The sequence below is a fragment of the Diadema antillarum genome, unplaced genomic scaffold (genome assembly GCF_040938485.1).
Source record: "Diadema antillarum isolate AM-2024a unplaced genomic scaffold, OU_Dant_1.0 seq00000142_RagTag, whole genome shotgun sequence".
NCBI classification, from domain to species: domain Eukaryota; kingdom Metazoa; phylum Echinodermata; class Echinoidea; order Diadematoida; family Diadematidae; genus Diadema; species Diadema antillarum.
The window spans coordinates 16,516-40,491 of NW_027271218.1; the positions used below are offsets into that span (position 1 = coordinate 16,516).

A 23,976-nucleotide genomic window follows, 5' to 3' on the forward strand; every position below is an offset into this window, starting at 1 on the left:
GTATGCACAGATAAATGAACAGATGGAAAGACAGACCGGAAGATACAGGGAGAGATAGATAGCTAAATGGACCGATACACAAGCACTGATATGTCCATTCTATGTACCTTGGATTCTTCACCAAATTTCCCCAGAGCATCAGGACCAGGTTCTCGCTGCCAGCCACAAACTGGAGGTTGCCCGTCTCCGAGTCCGCTTTGGAGGACGCATCCTGAAATGAACAACACCCACAAAAAAAAACAACAACCATTAGAGCTTCGTGCCATACTAATGTAAACAGAAACACACTCCTCTCGAAATGAAAATGACCAGCCAAAACACTGACCATTCCACTCAATGTGCACCAGTGTAAACATTAATCACCACAAGATATTCAGAATCAATATCAAGATCAAACACAAACACAAACACTTGATTATCCCATTCTTCATTAAATGGACAATCTTTATCACAACTCATTCAGAATCAAAGTCAAGGTTTAACACTAACACTCGATTTTCCCACCCTTTACCACACTGACAATCATTATCACAACACTTTCAGAATCAAAGTCAAAATTTAACACAAACACTTGACTTCTCATTTACACCATGTTCTCTCAAGTACACAATAGGCTTCCAACATACCATGCACAAAGTGACCTTTGACCAGAATTGCTTCACTACAATACACCAAGAGTAGAAATACAGTCCAATTTCATAGTATTACTGTATGACATAATGCAGTCATAAATCTGGCGACTTGTACTAGAATTTAAAGGTAGGGGATACCTTTTACAGACCTCCCAAAATGCAGCAAAACATTAAATATGAACCTCAGGGGACTTGCTTAGGCCACTGCTTAGAAATTTGGAAGTCAACAGTTATCTAAAATTTGAATAATGCACAAAACTCAACTACTCAGTAGTTCTGTGTGTCAGCCACACTTAAGCCTTTTTGTTGCATTCTTCTGTATTTGTGATCTATAAACACAAATCTAAAAGTACAAGAGCTGATGTAATAACATATAGAGTGTGTGGTAAGAATGTATATAGAAATGTTTGTAAGTGTTGATGAACTTTCTTCACAAAATATACATGATGGACACACATGCAGTACATGGGTCTGCAAAGGTAGCCTAGTAATGTACTGGAAATTACGGTGAGCCCCGAAAACAATTCAATTCAAAATCTAACCGTCAAAAAAATGTACTAAATGTTACCTTCCACTTTCAATACTTTATGGGAGTTTCTAAAATGATATTCTCTTCAACATACCACTGTATTTATACAACTCTTCATTTAAGGCGTGCAAATGGGATTCCCTACCTTTAAAGGTTCATCTGTTGCACACTCCTAACTTTTTCTTGTCACCAATCAGGTTCATATCATATTTGGTGGTTTGGTGCTATATCTTTTTCTTTTATTATTATCATTATTGAGCCCTGCTTCAGTCAAAAGGTTTATTGTGGTGTCAGACTTATCAAAATCACCTAAATCAGAAATTCGTAACTGATACTGTAATTAGGAAACAATTTCTAAGAAGATTAGACTTACGCATTACTGTCTGAAAGTGGGCAAATTCTGATATTTTTCTGATTTTGTGCAAGTCTTATGAATATAGCCAAGTTTCATCTTATCTATTTAAACTAAAGGATAAGAAGTAAAATTTCGAGCTGCAGATTCCATCGGGACAAGGTGATACCGTCTGCAGCCGAATCTCACCAGGACTTTCTGGGTTCAAAAAGTAAAGAATTAAAGAATATATCTTCTGCTGAGCACACAGACTGCAATGACCTACATTCATCTATAAATACCAATTTGGACACACCCATGTATGGCTTTGAACATGTGTATATGCCATCACCTAGGCAATGAAAATTTGATTTGAACTTGCAACAAACAGGGAGTGGTAACCTTCTATGGAGTGAGCTGCCAAATCCTAAGACAAGAACAAGATTTGTTGTTGTTGTTTTTTGTCAACATTCTAAATGGCCAACTCTGTACAATACGATTGCACTCACGCACTGGGACAAATATAAAAAATGTACAACAAACGAGATGAGAAAAACAGATCGAAACATTCCACCCTCAAAATTCTGTACCAGAATCAATATTTCTATAAATATCTTTTAATAAGATCATTAATATTTCATTCCCGCTTTTTTTTTTTTCCAGAAACTCTATACTCGACTCCATGGACACACCCAAGCATGGCTTTGTACATACCACACCTACGACTTTACAAGCCTGCACACTATGGAAATTTGATAAGAACTCACTGTAAAACAGGGAGTGGTAACAGTGCAATGGGTAGTGCCATCACATCCTTTGGGAAAAACAAGATTTGTTTTTTTTCCTAAACATTCCATTAAAACAACCGACATGGTGCAATATAATTAAACTCATGTACTGGGACAAACAAAACATTAAAAAATGTACAACAAAATAGAGAGAGACAAGAAAAATAACCCAATTTCACAGTCATAATTCTGTACTGGAATCAATATTTGACTAGATGACTCACAAATATCAATAATATTTGACTAGACAACTCATACTTTGTATATCAATGAGATTCTCTCCTGCATATACTTTTTTCTTTCTTTGGAAGCTCTATTCTCTAGAAGCAACGTTTTACTTTTTTTTGTTTATGTGCTCCTATTAACCACAATCAGTCATACACACTCGATGTAGTATTAAGGGAAAAGCAAAATGCATTTACTGTCAGACATCAAATGTTACAACTAATGTTACAAACAATTACAACAAGCATCAGTTTATCCAACCTTACTTGCAAGTGTAGGATATAACATTGGAAGGATTTTTTTTTTTCCGGGTGAACCGAAGAACTTATTTTGATACAAGTAAGAGCGTCTTCCCCGAGTATCCACATGAACATGATATATATTAAGCAGAGTATACAAGAGAGTCTATATTTGTTACTAGGCAACAATTTTCCTATTGCATCTGACCGACGAAGGCTGTGCATATATATACATGACAAGGCAAGGCGTTTGCTCATGAATAATATATCTAGGGATGGAATGAGATGAACTGAAGAGAAAGACCCAGTCTCCTGGCAGTACCGGCAAATGAACATTGACCGTACTATAATACAACAATGTCCATATGCCAGTACTACCACAAGTAGGGTGGAGTTGAAGAGCAAAAATTCAGCGACAGGATTCCACATTTTTTTTTCCCCCAGCTGCACAGCACGGAAAAGAAGAAGGCGTGGAGAGATGTTAATAATCCAGCGAAAGTTCAGAAAGCTTGCCATTTTCTTGCCTTCGGAAGCAGAGCGTGGTTTCGGTTTTTTAATCTCTCCCTTCTTGCACCCCCAGATGGATGATAGAGGGCGGCACAAGATTTCAGAAATCCTGCGGTCATACTTTGCAAGTTGTATGAATATACAATGGTTGAAGTAGGGCAATGAAGAAATGCACAGACATTTTTTTTTTCTATTGGTTAGATAGAGTCTATACTTGTGATTCACACACAGACATTGATATACTTTCAAAACTATGTATCCGAGTTTATTAGTTGCAATATTTGAATAGCTAAAAGTGATCTGCAAATTGTTTAACATCTTTATTATATTCACACCACCATGTTCATAGAAGGTATTTGTTAGACAGGGCACTTGTCCCAGCAGAAGGCTTTCAAAACCTCCACACTAGCAGACTGTGATTGCAAAATAATGATTAACGATACATCAACAGTAGTGAAAGCGAATCTGCCCGGCTCCCATCACCAACCGACTACTCACGGTATTATGTTCAACTCACAGAGCGGAAACGATCTCTTGATATCAGCCTTCACACAGAGCTACCAATATTCTGGGCTCTCCTTCGCTTTCAAGAAAGAAACACACAACACACAAGACTAACATTCAAACACACACACACACACACAGACACACACACACACTCTCTCACATGTATACAGGCAGACACACAGAAATACACAGACAATGGCACATCCCATGCATTGTACAGCCAGTACATTGCTCACATTCTTGAAATACCTAGAGCATGTAATTACTCCCGCAGATTCACTGCAGAATGAATGGAATGTTCAAGCTAGTCAGGCAGAGAAAGATCAAAGGTCACGATGTATTACATAATAGCACCATGTACGCACCACACAGCTTGTTCCACGAACTGAAAGATATTATGCCTTGACTAACACAGCACACATCACACCCCCACACCATGAAATGACAGTGACCTATGACCCCATTGCTCGGGGTTTCTAGATACCATTACATTTTCCTTAGCTTGGATTTTACTGGACTTTTGCCTCAGGAGCACAGAGCGATACAAAGTTGCTAGTACGGACTACAGCACCAGTTGGCGTGCATAGCATTGGCTATGGAAAGTTTTGCTTTGGAGAGTAAGCACTGTATGTAATTCATGAATAATATTTCTACTGTGGGTATTGTAGGGGAGGGGCAAAGCAATTTGGATGATATTGAACATATTTTCTGCCATAATCACATCACGATATGTGAGGGAAAAATTATATGGAAGTCAAAATTTGTCTGCATGTTATTGGAGGACCTAGGTTTTGCATGTTTCTTCCGTCATGCACTCCTAATCCTCTCCTCCCCACCCCGCCCCCTTTTCTGATTGTTGAGATTAACGTCTTGCCTACCCTTTGAAATCCCTGTACAAACCAGAGCCTCCTACTCAATGACCTTTTGCTCTTTCTTCATTAATTTAGTGGATGCATCAGATTTTTGCCTACTTTTCAGCGTGGGCTCTCATTTCCAAGTATTTCGGTACCACTTGTTTTCGGATGAAAATGTTCCAATGCACTGCTTGCCAGATTTTCACACACAAAAAGTGAGGGATGGTCTATTTTTTTTTTCTTTTTCCTCTTTCTTGAATACACTTGTGGAGATTTTACATTTGCCTGCAGCATGGAGATGAGAGGAAGATTTTCAAGCAGAAATGTGATGATTTGCAGTCTTCAGCTGTCAATTTTCTTGTTGTTTTAACCATTTTGGGGGTTTTCTTTGGTGAAAATTCAGTTTGAGATCCTGAAGGGAAATGTTCCTTACACAGAAGCAGATAGGTGATGATTTGCAGATTTTAGTTTGTCTATTTTCTGTGTGCGTCTTTTGCTTTAATTCTTCTCTCTTTTTTTTTTTCATTTCTTCGGTGAAAAATTGGGTTTGAGATCCTGAAGAGCAGTGGTCTGCTCAATTCTGGCCATGAGGACAATTTAGTTTGAGGCCTGAAGGTCAATGCACCTTTTGTAGTGGGACAGAGGCCTGATCAGTTTTGGCCGTTGAGGGCAATTCAGTTGAGCCCCTGAAGGGAGTAAGTACCTTAAGCAGCAGGACGGTGGCCTGGTCAGTTTTGGCCATGAGGACGTTCTGGAGCTCCACGATGGTGTCCTCGTAGCGAAGCTCGGTCATCTCGTCCAGTTGGTCGTCCGGCGTGTCCTCGATCAGGAACTCCAGCTCATGGATCAGCTGCCGGGAGAGGAGGGAGAGGAGAGTCATAAGATGAGAAGGGCATAAAAACCAGAGAAAAGATATGGGATCTTCACTCCGACCTTTGTTATCTGACTTTATCGGCCCGGAGCCTGTCCTGTAAGCGATTGGATGGCATATGGGAAGAACAATGTTTATGTACACGATGCAGATGCTGATGTAGAGGTAGCTACTAAAGTAGGTAACCACCACAGTGGTGTATAATCTATGCTACAGACTACTTTAAAATCACAGTCTGTTTTTCATGGAAATAGGACAATTCAAATGTAAATTTCTGAACTTGTTTCTGTTTAGAATATTCATGCGAGTTCTGTAGGAGTTTTAATTGAGTTTTTTTTCTTCTTCTTCTTCATCTTCTTCTTTTTCATCTTCACTGTTTGAACCTGTCTAGATAATAAAGAATTACAGATAGAAGATGGCCGGATAGTCAAGGTCAGACTGTATATCGGTATAATGTGTGTGTATGCTCTTGCCGATCCAGTCCCAACAAACACTTTTGTGGTTTGAAGTTTTTGTTTTTTTTACATAATTCTTAATACGGCCATTATAAAACCGAAGGTTTTACAATTTGATTCGACCGCCTTGTGTTTTAAAACTTTGCAACGATTTTTTACCGCTAGGACAAGCTTGCTCTCCTTCAGGACGCAGTCAATACTGTTCCTCTCTACGTCATCCTTCCACAGATTGATGTACGTGTTGATCTCCGCCGGGATCGTTGGATCCGGGCTGCCGTCACATCGCATGTAACGCTCCCACTGTAAATGAGATAAAAACGAGAACAAAACGGTATTGAGGAGGATGTTAATTTCTGTGAAAAGAACAAACATCAATCGACAGACGCCAGGATCACCGTCGCATAGGAATGGCTGAATCAGCCTTCCAGTAATTTCATATTCCTGCATTGATTGTTGACATCCTATGCGTAATGGTGGCGCAGGAATCATCCCTGAGCTGTTCGTGGCAGGCTGCCCTGGGAATTGGAACAATCACAGCTGTTCAGGATCGCCACAAAGAACAAAGATTGCGCCTTTCTGGTATTCCCAGGTTATTCCCCCACAAGGTCATAAACGGTCTATCCTATCGCTGGAGAGATTAAAGAAGGCTGCATTTCAGAATCATCATCTCAGCTGATGCCACAAAAGAAAAATGTCTCATCACTTATAATTCCTCTAGCAGTTTCCCAAGCTACTTGCAATGCCAACATGAGACATTGCTATGCTAATTTTGCCACAACAAAAGCTCAATTATCCAATTTGCGTCCAAGCAGCGCCAGCGTTCTTTGCTCGGAGGTGATGCGCTTTCCCCGCCCCTTTGCAAGCACGCGCCGCAGCCCCCTGCGCACGTCATCTGCACCCTTGCCGAGCCGTGACCAGCATATGAGCAATCGCGGGTGGCTAATTCGCTGCAGAACAAAAGCCGATTATCCAATATCCTCTCTAGCGGAGGCCTGCCTTGTCTTGCGAGAACTGCTGACAGTCTCACAGGAAGTGTTCTCATACTGACTGTAGCAGCGACTAATGGAGGATTTCCGCCTCGCGATGGCTCCCTTCTCCTTTATTCTGATGAATCTTATCTCCTTTTTTTTTTCCTTTCCTGCACAAGGTCCACAAGCCACTCCGCAGAAAGGACGCTCACGACCAGGAAGTTGCACGGCATTCTGGGAAGTTGCCAAGCATCCATTGCCCCCATGGATTTCGCATGGGGCAGCTTGGCTGCACACTCATTTAACGCCCACACTTCCCTTTCTCAAGATAACACTCAGAAAAGTGAGGGGTTACTTCGGGTTTTGAAAACAGAAGGATCTAGAGTATCCTGCTCAAATGTCAGTCACATCACAAGGGTAAACTCTCCTATGGGCCAAGACCAAAACCGAAGAAAAAAGTTCATCTACAAAATGTAACGACGCTCTCAAGTTCAGCGCCTATCACGGCTGAGGAACTGCACACATGTTCAAATTAAAACACAGAACGTGACAACCGAATCTAGCCTTCAGCGATTTTTTAGCTCTGTACAAAATGCAACAGGCAAACGAGGGAAATCATAGTCAAGGCGCATTTTGCCCTTTCAGTCACACCAACATGATACCACCCATACATTTGTCATAACTGTTCTCATTCCTTAGCCACGTAGGCATACTGCAAAAAACCCGGTCGCTGCATGTCTACGTGAACACGTGTCAGGTCTTTTCTTGCATCTCTTTACAGCCATCGTTTGTGTCACACACCATCTGACATCAATTCTGGGGATTAGGAGCTCGAATTTTTGTTGAAGGAACCGCCAACCTAGCAGAGAAGTAGATTATCCAATTTCCACCCTGTTCATTTCCAGTGCATCGATGCCGAAAACGCAGAACACCCCGATTCAGAGCAGAGCAGCTCAGAGAAGTCGCAGCAACACGCAAGCCCCCCCCCCCATGTGTCGTCCTAACGAGTCAAAAGGGGCAGAGGTAAGAGATCGGGGTGGGGGATGCGTAAGAAAGCGGTGCAGCCGCAGAGTCCCATCATTCCGTGGATCTGTCAGCACGGTTAATTGGCAAGCAAGTGGGGTTGGATGAGTAAGGGGGGTGACATCACAGACCATGCTGGCCCCGTAATCGCCCACTACCTGCCACTTCGGCTTTGTCGCGATGTGGATGATTTCAATTGGATTTTAAACGCTACTCCCCCCCCCCCCCCTTCAACCCCGCCTCGCTCTACATCAGCCCATACCCTTACCCTCTAAATGACCTGCGACCTTTCAATCTCACTCACTCTTAAAGCAAGGAGATAACCCCCGCGGCTGAAGCAATACTCGCATACAGCGCGTTTACCTCCCAGCAGAGTCTTATCGCGCCATGGATTGACTTCGATTGACTTTCCTTCCTAATCCAACTCGCCTCTTCTCACCCAACACAAGACTACATTGCTGTCCTTTTGATGCAAAGAGTGCGGCCATATTGAGTCTATTCAGTGTCATTAGGCTTGCCTTGCTTGGGTTTGGTTTAGTTGTAGTACAGAAGCTAGGGTCAAACAGTTGCACGATCATGTATTCACTATCTTTCTGATATCCTTACGTTGGGATGATTTTGGACTAAAGCTACAGGGCAATGATGCAATGGGCATTGACTTGTATTTAAGCCTAGTAAAGAGGGAATAATAGCGTAAAGGATTTCCGGCTTGGAAGACTTCCATTCCATAATGCACCCTTCTCTGATAGTATAACAGAAGGGGAAACGACTAATAAGCTGACGTGACCTTTGACCTCTCTGTACATACCTTGGCCTTTGACCTCCTGGCATTGTCAAGGTTAGCAAGGGCAGTGTAATTCCCTTCCAAAATGGATGCAAGTTCAGCCAGCTGAGCAGCATGCCTCTGGTGTTCCTGCAAAGACCAAATAATGATATAAGATAACACGAACAAACCACTGCCCAATACATTCTCACGTTACTTGTGTAAATTTCATCTGCAAACACTTCACATAATGCTCTATTTAATGTTATAAAATGTCATCGCTACAGAATTCCTAAAGGAGCCTACATCTTAAAACTGGTTTGCACCACCTACTGAAAACTACTCCAAAGCTGCTATATCGTATGCATTGCTTTATGATAATAACAGTTGGATTCTTTAATAATCAAGTCACACTGTTCCATACGAGGAACGATCTAGATGATATGCAGACTGCCATTGCAGACATGGCTAACAGCTGTATCCGCATCAAGAAATCCTACAATACCTTTTTTCGACACAGCATATGAAGGTTTGGATGTTAAACATGCCTTTCTCTGTGAGCAAACTCATGGAAACCTAGCCAGCACTAGAAGCATTAATTAGGAGCATCCACATGGCAGCACCAGCCAAAATGTTCAATCAACCAGTCCTATAAGGTGCTTAAGATTTTCAGGAGTGTGATATGGTGATATGACACAAACAAACAAGCAAACAAACAAAAAGTTATGCATATAGTTCACTGCTCAGTGTCTTGCATCACATTACAAAAGGGACCTAGTTTAAGTGGGGAAGGGGAAGGAGGGGTAGGGGTGGGGGTAGCGGCGAGGGGGGGGGTGTGGAGGGGAGAAATATCCTTGAATGAGCATGAGCAAATGCTTGTTCATCGTGGGCTAATGAACCTTTTCCTTGTATCCTAACTCATGATCAGGAAATGCACAATTATGGTTTTTGGTGAAAGAGAAAAAAAGAGGGGGAAGGGAACAAAAAAAAAAAAAAAATCAGGCCCGACTAAGCACCAGAGCTAGAACAAAGATGAGTTAGTTTCCTGTACTTTTAACACTACCTCCCTCTCTAGAATGAGTCACGTTTGGAAGCAAAGGCTATGAGATTTCCTTCCCCCTCCCCTCTTTCTATCTTTGTTCCATCTCTCTGGATTCCATCCTCAAATGGTGCCTTCTCTTGTGAACTCACATTTGGGATGCGCACACACGAAGTGTTGCATCAAATTCAAACAAATGGGTGTCCTCGCGGCTCTGGTTTACATTTGCAATGCGCAGACAAAAACGCTGCATCAAATATGACTACAATATCCTGCTGCTACAAATTGTTTGAACGTACACACAGCATTAGATAGTTTGTATCCTTTAACTGTGGCACACATGTCAAGTTTTTATATCGTGTTATTTATTATCGTGTACTGCACAGCAAAGAGACCAGTCGTCGTACACTTAGTGAGGTTTGAGAACAAACTTGGGCCCAAATGTCTGGCAGCAGTATTTGGTGTGCACTGTGCTGTATCCATCAGTCCCTATCATTCTATTGTGGCCCATCATTCCCTTGCCACTATGAAGTCTTTTCCTTTCAAGATTTTGGAATGCTACACTACACCAATCTACATGTCCGGGGAAAAATACTACATATAAATACAGCTATATAAATATATATATCGTGACATACTAATTGTAGACCGGCCTGTCACACACAAGTGTCCCTAAGAATGTCATCGACATGTCATCCCTGGGTCGACTCTGCTGCCCAGACAAGGTTCAGTGTTTGTTGACTCTGGACATTCCAAAAGCGCCACCCACACAACCAAAACTCACTGAGAAGTCTCTGTCGACAAGAAACTAAGAGCCGGTGATATGAACTCTGTGCAGGAACTCTCCACTGAAGGAGAAACAATAGCTTTAATAGGAGAAATCCACCTTTCCATAATGCTGTATTTTTACAGCACTGCACTTGACTTTATGATCAGAATTGTGATTCAGATTTTTAACAGAGCAACAGAATCTAGTGTTCATCCAGGCTATCTGGATATAGTATCTGGATGGTATCAGGGACACATTTTATCCAGTGCTCTGGAGTCTTTTTTTCTTTTCGGGGTTTCCCCTCTTCCCACATTAACGCCACAAGTCAATAAATTTCACACTCAGAAGAAGCACTTGCTTAGCAACTTCTAACTTTTACAGCTCACTGAAATACCATTAAGTTTGATATGGTGATCAAACCATCAAACCTGTAACTTATTTGTCTTCTCACAAATATTTTTCAGACAGATGACTTGGCAAAGTATGAAATAAGAAGTACTCACGGCTGCCAAAATCCGTTCCCGTTCCTCCCGCTCGAGGCGTTCCCGCTCCAACCGCTCCTTCTCCTCCAACTCCTTCCTGGCCTTCTCTTCCTCTGCAAAGGATAACACAACAACAACAACAACAAAATGATTTATCAATACAGAATACAGATTCAGTGAAACACATACACACACACAAACAAAAGGGAAAAAATAAGAATTTCAGATTCTTGACAGGTCTTCAAGAGATACAACATTTCAAGTACAATTTGTATCATGCAAGCCTTATCACAGTCATGTGACAGAGAAACAAACAATCAGGGCCCCATTTCATAAAAGAAGTTAGGATGGCAACTCTTGCTGGAATGGCAACTTCCAATGGCAACAGCCAATCAGGAAGCTGGATTCTTGTCATTACTATGACAATTGCCATTCCAGCAAGAGTTGCTATCATATCAACTTTTTATGAAATAGGGCCCAGGTGACCTCTCACTGATTGCCTGGAATAATAACCACAGCATTCCAAAGACACATATTTTCAGAAAAATTGTCCTCATCTTATTATGCCTGATTACACACATTTACCAATTGCCTAGCTGTGTTTGAATATGCTATTAATCAAGTTTTGCCCTTAAAAATCAAAGTTCTTCAACTGGGTACATCTTCAAAAATCCTCGTAATGAGCCTGACCAGCACTTCAATCTTGCACTTTAAAGCCGAGCACTCCCGTCAAGAGGACATCAGCTCATTCCACAAGTCTGCTTGAGTTTGCAGCACCAATGAAAAGTACTGTTGGAATCCTACATACACCATTTATCTGCCAGCCAAGCAGCTTCGTACAGTGCACATGTTTATCTGGGATCATATTCTAGAGTCATTTTTTTTTTCTTCTTCTCTCTATACCATGGCATGTACGAAGACAAACGGAGAAAATACTCAGCATATTTTTGTGAACTGCCTCTTCCACTACATACATGTAATCAGCACAGGCAAATATTTCTGACTTGCAAATAGCAGCTGAAGATGAAACACAAACACACAGGAAATACAAAATACCTGCTCCACGAGGCAAGACTTCCAAGAATGCACAAATTCATAAGTGTATGAAGTTGGGGTTGGAGGCAGCCCAGCCATACCCAGCACCAATTGTGACAAATTGATGGCATGCAAGCACACTTGGGCTGTATGCAGAGTGTACAGCTACAGCTGTAATCAAGCCCTGTCCAGTACAAAATGATTTTGCTGGTCGGCAAGCACTGATTAGCTGGTTACGTAACGACCCGATTGAAATGTAGGGGCATGTGTGGTTTGGTACTTGAGCTTATCATCAGCAAAGATAGAACATGGAACTCTCCAGTACTTCGTGTCAATTTGTGGCCTGCCTAATGTGGCTTTAGAATAACGTCTTCCATGTTTGAGCATATCGCTCATGAATTAACTACACTTTTTTTTAAAACTTTCTGTAATACCTTAGACAGTTTCCTCCTTTTTTTCTCGTGTTTTTACTTTTTGCTAATATGATTTCCTGGGAAATGTGCGCATGTCACATAAACTGATAAATCAACACAGATTTTGCAATACTATGTGCCTTGGTTGACTCTGTCTGCCTTTAATACTAATAGTGATTGGTTTGAATACAGCCAGTGCTGCTTGGAAGAGGTTACATACAAAAGTGGGAATCTATGTTTTAAAAGCATATATGGAAAACAGAGACCACGAAAATTCACCAGACACACACAGCAAGTTTATAAAGGCTCTACATTTTAGACACTATGGCAAACAGTTGTTAATTTACCACAGGGGCCTATGCATACATACAATGCATTCACACATTTGCTGCACACACATGCTGATACAGTCACTAACAATGTGGAACAGACTGTTGCATTGTTACATTGTTTCAGCAAAGGAAATGCACCCAATTTGGTCGACAATGAATAATACATCAAAGGCCTTGGATCAAGGCTAAACTCCTGCCATGTGTCAAGAGGTGTGGGCTTGCTCAGTTTAGATTCTAAACAATGGCTACTGACAGATATTGTTACACTGACAACCAATTAACCTATAGAAGGAAAAAAAAAAGTCAAGGTACACAGTGTTACCAGTTTATCCCATATGTGTACATGTACTTGAAACAAAACAAAATTAAAGAGCCACTTTCAAAAATAAAGCTATAAATCAAACACATCAGGCCTATTCACATTCTTTCTGCTCAGTATACACTTGTACACTACATATGCCTGTCAGATGATTACACACACTACATCTTTGCAGAAAAGACCACTGGAATATAAATGCATGTACAGATACATCCTCAAATGCCCAAAGAATGGCTCAAGGACGCTGAAAATACCATATGTCCCGTCACTGTCCCCAGTGCGAACTCTTAACCTGTACGGGGCACAGATGGCTACATCACTACACGCTCCACCTATCACACTGCACACATACATTTACCACATCCATGTGTGGTATCAGTTTATATTGGTTTATACATCTGCCCTTCTTTCAAGAAACAGCCAATATTTTAATATCTACCGAGATCACACAGTTTGATCCCTCACAAGAGCTTAATATTTTTGTTCTTTTAAATTACAAGAATTCAGAGAAGAGTTTTACTGCAGTACCAATAACGACTTCTTATCAGTTGTAGACTGCAGACAGGAATAAGAATGGCCATCAAGACATGTATGACACTAATTTTAGCATGGTATTCCTTGTAACAAAGGTCACATGCCCAGCCACTGTAACCACCAATGCTGCCACCAACTACTGCGACCTATATTGTACTGTCATCCAAAGAAGAAAAATCATATCATTCCCTTTTTAACAATCTTCAACCGACTAATCATAGCGGATGAAAAGGCCATGCAAAATTACAGAAATCAAAAGAGCAAATATCATACACCATGGAGTACAGCTAATTCTGAGTATACGGACGGAACCGAAAACAGAAACGGTTAGCAGTTTGATACATACCGATATGGCCTGGACAACCATTTGCTTGATGGCATCAAAATGATCCTTCCACAAAATCTACGCATGATTGTGCTGGTATGAAGAAAACAAAATGCTGCTCCCTCTTAAATGTGTGTGCCCCCATTCCAATTAATTATGCTTGTGACTTGGAGCGGTGACGGGACTTCTCTGAAGTCGTTTTCACTTCAGCACTCTCTCTTTCTCTTGGCACCCACACATGGATGCTCTCTCCTTCGATGCACTGCTCCGTCTGGCACTGGCGGGAAGTTGCCCAGTTCCTTTCAGTGCGGAACATGCACCAGCCCATACATTGGCACTCGGGGCACCAGAACAAAGGCCCACCACTGCACAACTCCACAGGTATGTGTGAATAGACAAAGGCCAACCCCTAGCCTTAATCTCTATTTCCTGCTAAAGCAATCATGACTGTGGTTTGCGCTGGCTGTCCGAGCAAGGTTTTCCCATTACAGCCTCAAGACCACACTGCCATTACAATGAGGGTCCACATAGTGTGCAATCATTCTCCCATTTAAAGTCCAGTCCATACTCCACCCCCCCCCCCCCAAAAAAAAAAAAGAAAAGAAAACTGAATAAGGTATATCATTACATATTTTACTTGGTCCTTTCACTCAGTAGGCCAAGCAGAAAGCCAATACCATGCTCCAGTCGAAAAATATGTGAATACAAATTTGGTGTGAAAGCACTGTACACTGTACGTATGCATCATATATCAAGTGGACAAGTGAAATAGCGAACTGTTCCTTAAAAACCTGTTTAAACCTAATCAATGAAAAAAAAAAATAAATAAATAAATAAAAATATAAGAGAATATTTATGGGTCCGGACTATGCTTTGGGAGGGTGAGTTTTCTATAATCTCTCTCTACATAACCTCAAGCCAACACAGATTAATGGGAGGATGAATGTAGTGATAGAGGACTACAGTGGCTCTTCACTCTCTAGAGGTTCTCAGGACGTTCTCATCTCAACACAGACGACTATCTGCAGGTGTAATAACAAGCTGTGTGCATATTTGGAAGACAGTGACACACTGATGACCTGAGCTTTCCTCCACCCGGAAAGGGACTAGGAAAGGCTGCTTCCGAACCAAATTCATTGTGCAACCGATTGATCATTGTTTCAGTATTTCTGGAGGAAGTTGCACTAACCTGCAGCTTACAGCAATATTGAACACTAACACTTGTATGCCAGCCACATCCACAACTGCAGTAGCTAGCCTATCTGAGTCTATTAATCTGTCAAAGTGTCATACAGCATATTATCCATTAATCAAAAAGTGCTCTGATTGAGGGTTGTGCTTAAAAATAAAAGGAAAAGCTGCTCATACTCTCAAGACATCAATCAAAAGTGGGAGGAATTACTTGCCAGTAATATTCACCTTAGACCAGCCAATCATGTAAAAAACAGAGTCTATATAATGCTTCCGAAAACATTTGCACTGACAGAAAGACAGGACAGGACAAAAATACATGTATCTTTTGTCATTTCCCACAGAAAGACAAATGCTTCATTCGACAATTCCACCAGCATTGCCCCTGTTAATACTAGAAGTGTCAAAATTCTCTGCAAAAATCTCATCAGTAATTGGGCATCACTTTTACCAAAAAGCTGCCACAAGCATCAACTTTGAATTACAAGTGAAAAATTGAGCACAGAAAATGGGATTCCATTGGGTTTTAAATCATCTGTGATTTGCAGGCAAGTTCTTGTTGTAATACACAAAAGTTTGTGAGTTGTGCGTGGGGCAAATTCCTGCATCGAATTCACTCCCTGCTTAATCTAAGATTTTGATCCCAACAGCTACAGAACATCGAAGCTTCCATAATTATGCAAACAATATCAAGTTCAGTTTCCACATCAGCAGGTATAGCTACAAGCTATTGAAACCACCATCTAAATGCCTCACTCACAGCAGCTGCGCAAAGTTAATACGGCTGCATGGCAAACAACAACGCTACACTACTAGTATTCGTTTGAAGTCGGTATTCATTTACAGGCTGATCTGCCCCAAGACTGCCGCTCCATCTGTTACCACACACAATGTGTGCAAATCACCCAGGAAAGAGAAATTGTGCTGGCGCAACGTACAGTTACTCTATAGTGAACACAATTTTTCAGAATGCAGTATAGTGTTGAAAAATTAAGCTACTCAATACACTAGCACAACCACATAGCGAGACAATATTAAAAGAGAGCTGTAAAGAGATAGTCAATAGCAGAGATGAGAATTTACTGATAAATGTTTCATATCTAAAGATTGGTTAGTTGAAGTTGCCAAAAACAAAGGGAACATACCTCATTCCAGCCAAGCACACAAAAGAAGCACGCAGCATGCGCTTCCTAACAGCAAAGGCACCTTCGCAGATATTTAGGCCCATGCCAAGTTGAGTTCACAAGTTCTGGCAACGGGGAAGGTACATCCCCGGGAGCTGCTTTCCAGAGGAGACAGGCTGCGTCAACTGGCAGCCACCGCCCAAAACGAGTCCCATAAGTACAACTCACACGGCCCGCGGCGAGGCGAGCGGACAGGTCCAGAACGAATCGAAGAGGACACGAGGCAGGAGCCGTGATTCACGACGTGATTCAGAGACTGGCTCCAGAGCATGTTGCTAAACTCCGGCATCGAACAGTCTCTTTATAAAGCCACCTGTGAAGATTTCAGGCACAGGAAGTGCTAACTTCACCGACCAATCAGAACGGGTCTTAGTCACAATGACAGGCAGGCACAGGGACTTCAGGGTGGGGGGGGGGGGGGGTGGAGTAAGGTTGGGGGTGGTGATTCGACAGGGGAAAGTTGACTATCATTGGCTCCAAACTTCACAATGGGTTGCTCAGTGTTTCTAATGAGGCTACGTCCTATTTCAATGATCTGTTAATTGTCCCCATACTTCACAGGTTGAGGGCTGGTGTATGGTCCACGCTGGCTGGTAAAGCAGACTCAGGGGGGATGTCCCTTATCAGATCAATGTCCATACCTCGCCATTATGGCCTAGAACTTGACTTCCTGTGATAACTCTACCTGCTAGCCAGAGCTGCCACTCATGACAAAGTGCCGTAATGAGTGAGCAAAGCATTGTATCCGTGATAGCCATAATTTGTGCAATTATCTCATGTCCTGTCCACTCTCCACATTGGGAATATCTCCCAGTTACTCACACAGTGGAAATGCACACACAATACTAAAATGGCCAACAAAAGGAAACGTTTTATTCACAGGACCATCCATGCATTCATACTACACAGCTGAAGTGCACAAGCCGAGTTATCATGTATCGAGTTAACCTGTTGAGGAAGAGTCCCGACTATACTCGGGCAGGGGTCTATGGGAAATGCGTGTTGTAGCAAACTCACCCCGTCCTCAATGGGTTTAATACCTTGCATCACTGGGGCTTGAGGTAGGATACCAAGAAGTAAAGTATGGAACATGAAAGTACAACAATGTACACTGTAGATACAACACACACTGTCACATGAGCACTAACAAGAAAATTTCCACCAGAAAATACGGCAGTTCATGGCATAACACTCTCCAGACACCAGGGCTGCCAACATTCACACATCAAAATTGTGTGTGTGTGTGTGGGGGGGGGGGGGGGGGGTCTAAAATGTGATAGGGGATATCCTTGTGTTTTTTATACATGTATCTCAAAAGACAAGAGATTCAACATCAGGGAGACTTTGATTTGCTTTTCACAGGAAATAGACATGGCTCGACACTAACTTTTTTGTTTGGTGGCCCGATGGGGCCACCAAAATCCTAAATTTCAAATTTTTGGTGGCCCGAGAGAAAAATTTGGTGTCCCAAAAAAAAAAACCAATAAATAACATTAAAGTCCTTTTTTTTTTTAATGAGTCAAATATTTAAGATTTATGATAGTAAGAATTAGAAGTTGGACATAACTACTCATAAATAAACTTCAACAAACTTGCAACACTCACTCTCAGGCATTCATTCAGTCCTTTTCATCCATCCTTTGAACAAATTTAACTGCTAATTTCCGGCGCAAAAAGTTACGAATTTATTGACATACTTTTCAAAAAATTTTGGTTTTGATTTTGGGCACCAAATTTGCCCTTTTTTGAAATTTGGTGGCCCGACTTTCATTTTTGGTGGCCCCAGGCCACCGTTAGTGTCGAGCCCTGAAACAGATATATATATCCTAAAGCTTCCTCCAGAATCAAAAAAAAAAAAAAATTATAGTCTCACAAATAAACAAAAGTGGGTACTTTTCTATTAAAATTTATAGGGCCCATGACCACAGGACAATATGGGAAAGATACTGCAGAGAATTATCTTTGGGAATATCCGGACGTATGTGGATATCTTGTACACATGACACAGAATATCAATACTATACAATTATTCTAATGAGAATTCTTTTGAATTTATGAAAGTAGTCAGCAGACATGTAAACTCTTTAATTTCTTTAAACACATCGTCCAATAAACTAGCTTTAATAGCCTGCTATTAAAAGCTGGTTGAATACTGTAGTCTCAACTGTATCACAGAAACGTTCCAGATTCAAGTCATTGATACATGTACTGCAAAGCAAGTTCTGATGTCCTTCAGGTAAATTATACTGTATGATTAGCACAAGGGCAGTATCCATCATTCCATTAGATATAATTTGCAAGATGTGTAACTATGATTCAATTTGTTCTGCCGTCCACATGATAGCTTAGGTGTGGTAGAGAACATACATGTACAGTATGTATGTGTGTGTTTGTGTGGGAAGGTGGGGGTAGTTCAGGAGCAATTACTTCCATATTCTTTCTGGCATGCAGGTATAGATCTACATGTATCCATCTATGATCTCTCCCTTTCTCCACCCCCCCCCCCCCCCCCTCCCTCTACCCCGATCCCTTTCTCCATCTCTCTCCGTCATGGCATGTACATAATTATATATATTTTTTTAAAGTTGAGTACAGCATTCTTAGGAAACCAAAACCCAAAGAGCAATGTGGATTGAGTGAAAGCAGCAACACTATCATAACACATCAGTGAAAGTTTGAGGAAAATCGGACAATCGATGCTAAAGTGGTATGAATCTTTAAAGTTTTGGTGTTGTAATAACTGGATAAGGAGACTACTTCAGCTCATGTGTGAAAATCATCACGTGTGAACAATACAAAGAAAACAAAGAAAATTCAACATACTTTTACTTTTTTAGCTCAATGACAGAGCACTTGACTACTAAACCTCTTTCGGAATGCAGGGGGAATGATATTACCCTTAACCCTAAAAAGACTGGGCTATTTTGGTAGCTCGAAAGACTGGGCGGGGGGGGGGGGGGGGGGGGCCTAAAGGGCCCCCCCTTAAGATCTCGGCCGTGGATCGCGCGATCGCCGCGGAAATTTGCACAAAGGTAGTGTGCGATGTAATCTACAAGATCGTATATTTAAATTTTCCGAAATAGTCTTCTTTTATATTATTTTGATTAATTATGCCAATATATGCGAGAAATCAGACTCTTTGATCTAAATTAGTAAATAAAGCTCCAGAAGTGCTCATTTTTGGTCTAATTATTCTTTGTGGCATTCTTAGCAAATGTGCGTGAAAAAAAATTCGGTATCAAAATCAATTTCTTATTTATTTTATTGTTTCATGAATTTCTTATGTATTTCTTTGTTTTTTGAACTTTTGTTTTTGTTGTTTTTTTAACAAAATTTGTGGCAGACACTTTTTGAAGCATAATACTCCTAAAACAAATTAATTTTAGCCATTGAGAGTAGAAATAAGCATATTTATATGAACCATGTGAAAACACTCAATTTGCATTGACTTTGTACACAAAATCACATTTTTGAGCCATTTTCGGCCTCACGTGCATGTACAAAAAGTTATGTAACTTCAGAACCGTACCCCCGGGCGTCACAAATTTGGTGTCAAAATGTGCGGGAAACTCGAAAGAAAAAAGTCATAGAGCATCGCGGCGAGAGCATTGCGTGTTGCAGAGTAATCGCGCGAAATGTCGAGGGGGGGGCCTTTTAGGCCCCCCCCCCCCCCCCCCCCCCCCCAGTCTTTTTAGGGTTAAATGGATCGTATAGTTTTGGTTGAGACCTAATTTCAGGTTTCTAACATTTTTTGGTGAGATAATGAGAATCCTCTTCTGAAATATGAAAGAGCATGTAATTCCATGAGGAATTCAACGTTTATTTGATGAAAATTGTTTGAAATGGCTGAGATATCCAAAACAGAGCGGTTCTAATAAGTGTGGGACCCACACTTTTTTACAATCATTTTGTTTTACTTTGTTTTTGGATGTTTCAGTCATGCCAAACACGTTTTTCATCAAATAAACTTTGAATTCCTCTTTAAATGGTATGCTCTGTACTATTTCATGAGTGTTTTCTTGGTATCTCGCAAAAAGTTAAAAGCCCAATTCTCATCTTCACCAATACTGTACCATCCCTTTAACATACGAGGTTGATGGAATGTGTAATTTTCATTAAAAAATGAATTTTTGTGAAATTCTTCTTTTATTTTCTTTATATTGCTGTCAACACATGACGTCATAAACTCTAGTAAAGTGTACATGTAGTCTCCTTAACCGGTCATTACAACACCAAAATTTTAAAAATTCACAACTTTCGCATTGATTGTCTGATTTTCCTCAAACTTTCACTTTTCATTGATTTTGCAGATCCCAAATCTGAATATTTCTGTTTTTATACCCTGAAATAGTAAGGAATTTAATATAAGGTAATTGTCATGATTTTAGGACCTCTTTTTTTTGGGGGGGGGGGGGGGGGGTGGTGTCCCTGTTTAAGCATTGTGCCAATAAAAACATGAACAAACAAACAAACAAACAACAAAAAACAGACAGGGAGCTGACATCACAAAAGGACGGCACCTACCTTCCTCCTTGAGCTTCTGTGCCTCCTCCTCTTTCTTCAGTCTCTCCTTCTCTGCTTTGCTCAGTTTCCCCTTCCCCTTCCCCTTGGCTGGTGACTTTGGTTTCGGAGGCTGAGGGAGTGGAAAGAGATTGTGATGATGCGTTTTTATTCATAATCAACACCATTCGCAACTGGGAAAATCACAAGATGAATAATGTACAATGCATGATTTCTTCTTTTGCAAGGCTGCACACTGACCCATTTTCTCTACTAGGCTGACCTGTCTGTTGGACCAGTAGGTACCAAATTTTTCCATTTTATACCCAATTTTTCCATTTCATACTGGTCCAATCAGGGATGATATTGAGGTTTGTTGAAAAAATTGTAAATCGACATTTTCAGGTGATTCTGATACATGGAAAAAGCAAAATGTGTGTAAACTTGAGAAAAAAAATCTGAAATCAGATTTAAATCTACAGAATTAGTATCATGCCTGTCCAATCCTGAGAAAGTTACTTGTCCGACAGTGATTTTCACCGGTCAGGGACCGTCGGACCAGTGTCAGTGTGCAGCGCTGTCTTCTGGACACACTGTGTTACGGGCCAGATGGTCATTCGTCACATGGTCACTATCTCACCCATCCATGGATGACCACTGCAGATGAAGTGATTCAAGTCTTAGGTGGATTTGCAGAGTTGAGCATTATTTAATGTAAATTTGCGTACTTCACCAATTTCCAAAACTCTCTTCAGCTCATGTGACATTTTGCATACTGTAAACCAAGGAATGTGTGCGTGCACTTCAATTTCACAAGAGCCAAGATTCGCGAAATTAAAATGTACACAAAAGTTCTTGTTTACACTACATGTATATGCATTGAATGTTAGAGGCAACTCGCGAAAATTTCATGCCAAGAAAAGGGCCATTGGCTCCAATTCGCTAAAATTTCACGTAGCGAAAATATTGTTTTACAGTATTCATAACAACTGCAACACAACTTTAACATGTTATTGCATTAATCAACACTCTTTAATTTTTGCCACCGCAATGCAACATAAGTATACAATGTACATTTAAAATTTGTAGCATTTGTATATTATGGATCACTTTCTTTTCTTTCTTTCTTTGTTTTTTGCACATTATGCAAGGATTTTTTGGTTCCTGCACCGTTACGTGCCTTTTACAAATCCTGCCATGAAGCCTGTGCCTGAATGAGTTCTATTTCATGAAAAGTTGCTACGATCGCGACTCTCGCTGAAATGACAAGTGCCATAGTAATGACAAGAATCCTGCTTCCTGACTGTGTGCTGCTACAGGAAGTTGCCATTCTACAAGAATTGCTATCATAACATCTTTTATGACATGAGACCTGTAGGGGTACAGTCACTAGTTGTTTCAAAATGGGATGTATGTAAAACAAGCTTTCTGATAGCTCAGGATTATTTTTTTTTTTCTCTCTCTCTCAGGTTGTGCATAAACTTTTAGTGACAAAATCCTTCATTAGCTCAGCAATTTGTATGCAGCTTCCAAACACATTTTTACATAATGGCATGGCTAGCTAATTTTTTTTTTTTTTCTAAGTGTGTGGCCACAGAAGTGTTTTTAAATACCCAGTGAAAGCAGGGGGCTGGGGCTGCAGTTTTCTGCACTGAAATTCTCCAATGATTTGGATGGCCTTTGGCAGCCATTCCTTGAAAAACTGAACCAGCATTTTACTGTATGACATGATTACACCAAGTCCCATAAATGTGTGATATCAAAATGTCATATATTTTTTTAATCTCACAAAATAACTACAAAAGCATCTACTTGTTAGCACAATGTAATCGCATGTATTCTCAAGTAATCCCTATAAATCATTAAATGTAATACTCAAAATATTGACTGCAATATCTTATAAGTTCCCATCCCCCCCCCCCCCTTAAAATCAATTCCCAAATAAAAATTGTTGCTCATACAGGCTACAGTGTACAGTGCTACACTGCAAAACACACACTGTTATACATGTGGAATGCCGCCCATTGTTTTCATTAACCATCAAATCCTGAAAGCTCAGAGATCATTTTAACTTCCTTCTACACAATAGGCAGGAGTCGCACACACTTTGACACGTAGACAGTCAGAGAAGATGAATGGAACGAGAGAGATCCTTGAAAACACAATGAGTGGACATGAATGAAAGTGTAGCGTGAAAGGAAACTCGATTTGCCATCTTCTGTCCCTACTTGTACCCAGGTTGAATAGAACAGTCCCGATAGCTGACTAGGCCGGGAAGCATTCACTCACTCAATACAAGCTCTACCATCTACACTATATCATTTCAATCCAAACGACCTGCTGCCTAAAAATATAAGTACACGTGCAATTTCATTGAGCATCTCATGTTACGACTCTTTCCGGGAGACCACAGACTACACTATTGGGGGTAATATACTGGTATGACTTTCTAAAGTGCATTCCACATCATTTTTAGTGTCAAGTAATAATGCAGGAGGGGGAAAAAAAAATCCCACTGACAATACTGTAGAGGTTTTGTCAAACCCAAACCTGAAATGAGATATTAAAAAGATACCATGCGCCAGTACTAACATTTCAGTTTCCCTGTGTTTTCATGAAGGCAATATTGGTGTTCAGAAACCACATATCATATGGTACTCACATTGGGAAAAATGCCATAATCTTTCATTGAACTATGCACAGACCTTACAGGGTTTGTACAGTTCTGGTCGAGGTGAGGATTTAGCTTTTAATATTTTGCGAGATATTCAGAAACCACTCTATGAGATGTCAAAGACCATGCAATTCTAAGGGGCATCAAAAGTTTATTTGATGAAAATCAGTTTTGAAATGGCTGAGATATCCAAAAACAAGGTGAAACAAATACAACAGTAGATCCTAATAAAAGGCGTGGCCTGTCGCCTTTTATTATCATCACTTTTTTTTTATATCTCAGCCATTTGAAAACCAATTTTCATCAAATAAACATTGAATCCTTCGTAAAATTACATGCTCTTTCATGTTTCATAAGAGGTTTCTCATTATCTCACTTAGGAATAGACGTAATACTGCAGCTGTCAAGGTATGAAAAAAGAAAAAAGAAAAATTAATTCTATTAAATGCTCTCACTCGCCTGAGTGGCCACTTGGGCAAATGCCCAT

At 40.7% G+C, this 23,976-nt stretch overlaps 1 protein-coding gene across 1 annotated transcript in view; it reads right to left on the reverse strand.

Annotated features, from left to right (window-relative positions):
- LOC139727669 (dynein axonemal intermediate chain 7 homolog) overlaps positions 1–23,976 on the reverse strand; it is a 39,699-nt gene that overhangs the window by 12,394 nt on the left and 3,329 nt on the right. Inside the window, exons 2-7 of the mRNA XM_071638650.1 lie at positions 20,840–20,948; positions 11,004–11,095; positions 8,738–8,842; positions 6,098–6,238; positions 5,316–5,462; positions 108–211 (exon numbers count right to left, since the gene is read on the reverse strand). Of these exons, the coding sequence (XP_071494751.1) occupies positions 108–211; positions 5,316–5,462; positions 6,098–6,238; positions 8,738–8,842; positions 11,004–11,095; positions 20,840–20,948 (698 nt within the window). The remainder of the gene's footprint in view (positions 1–107; positions 212–5,315; positions 5,463–6,097; positions 6,239–8,737; positions 8,843–11,003; positions 11,096–20,839; positions 20,949–23,976) is intronic.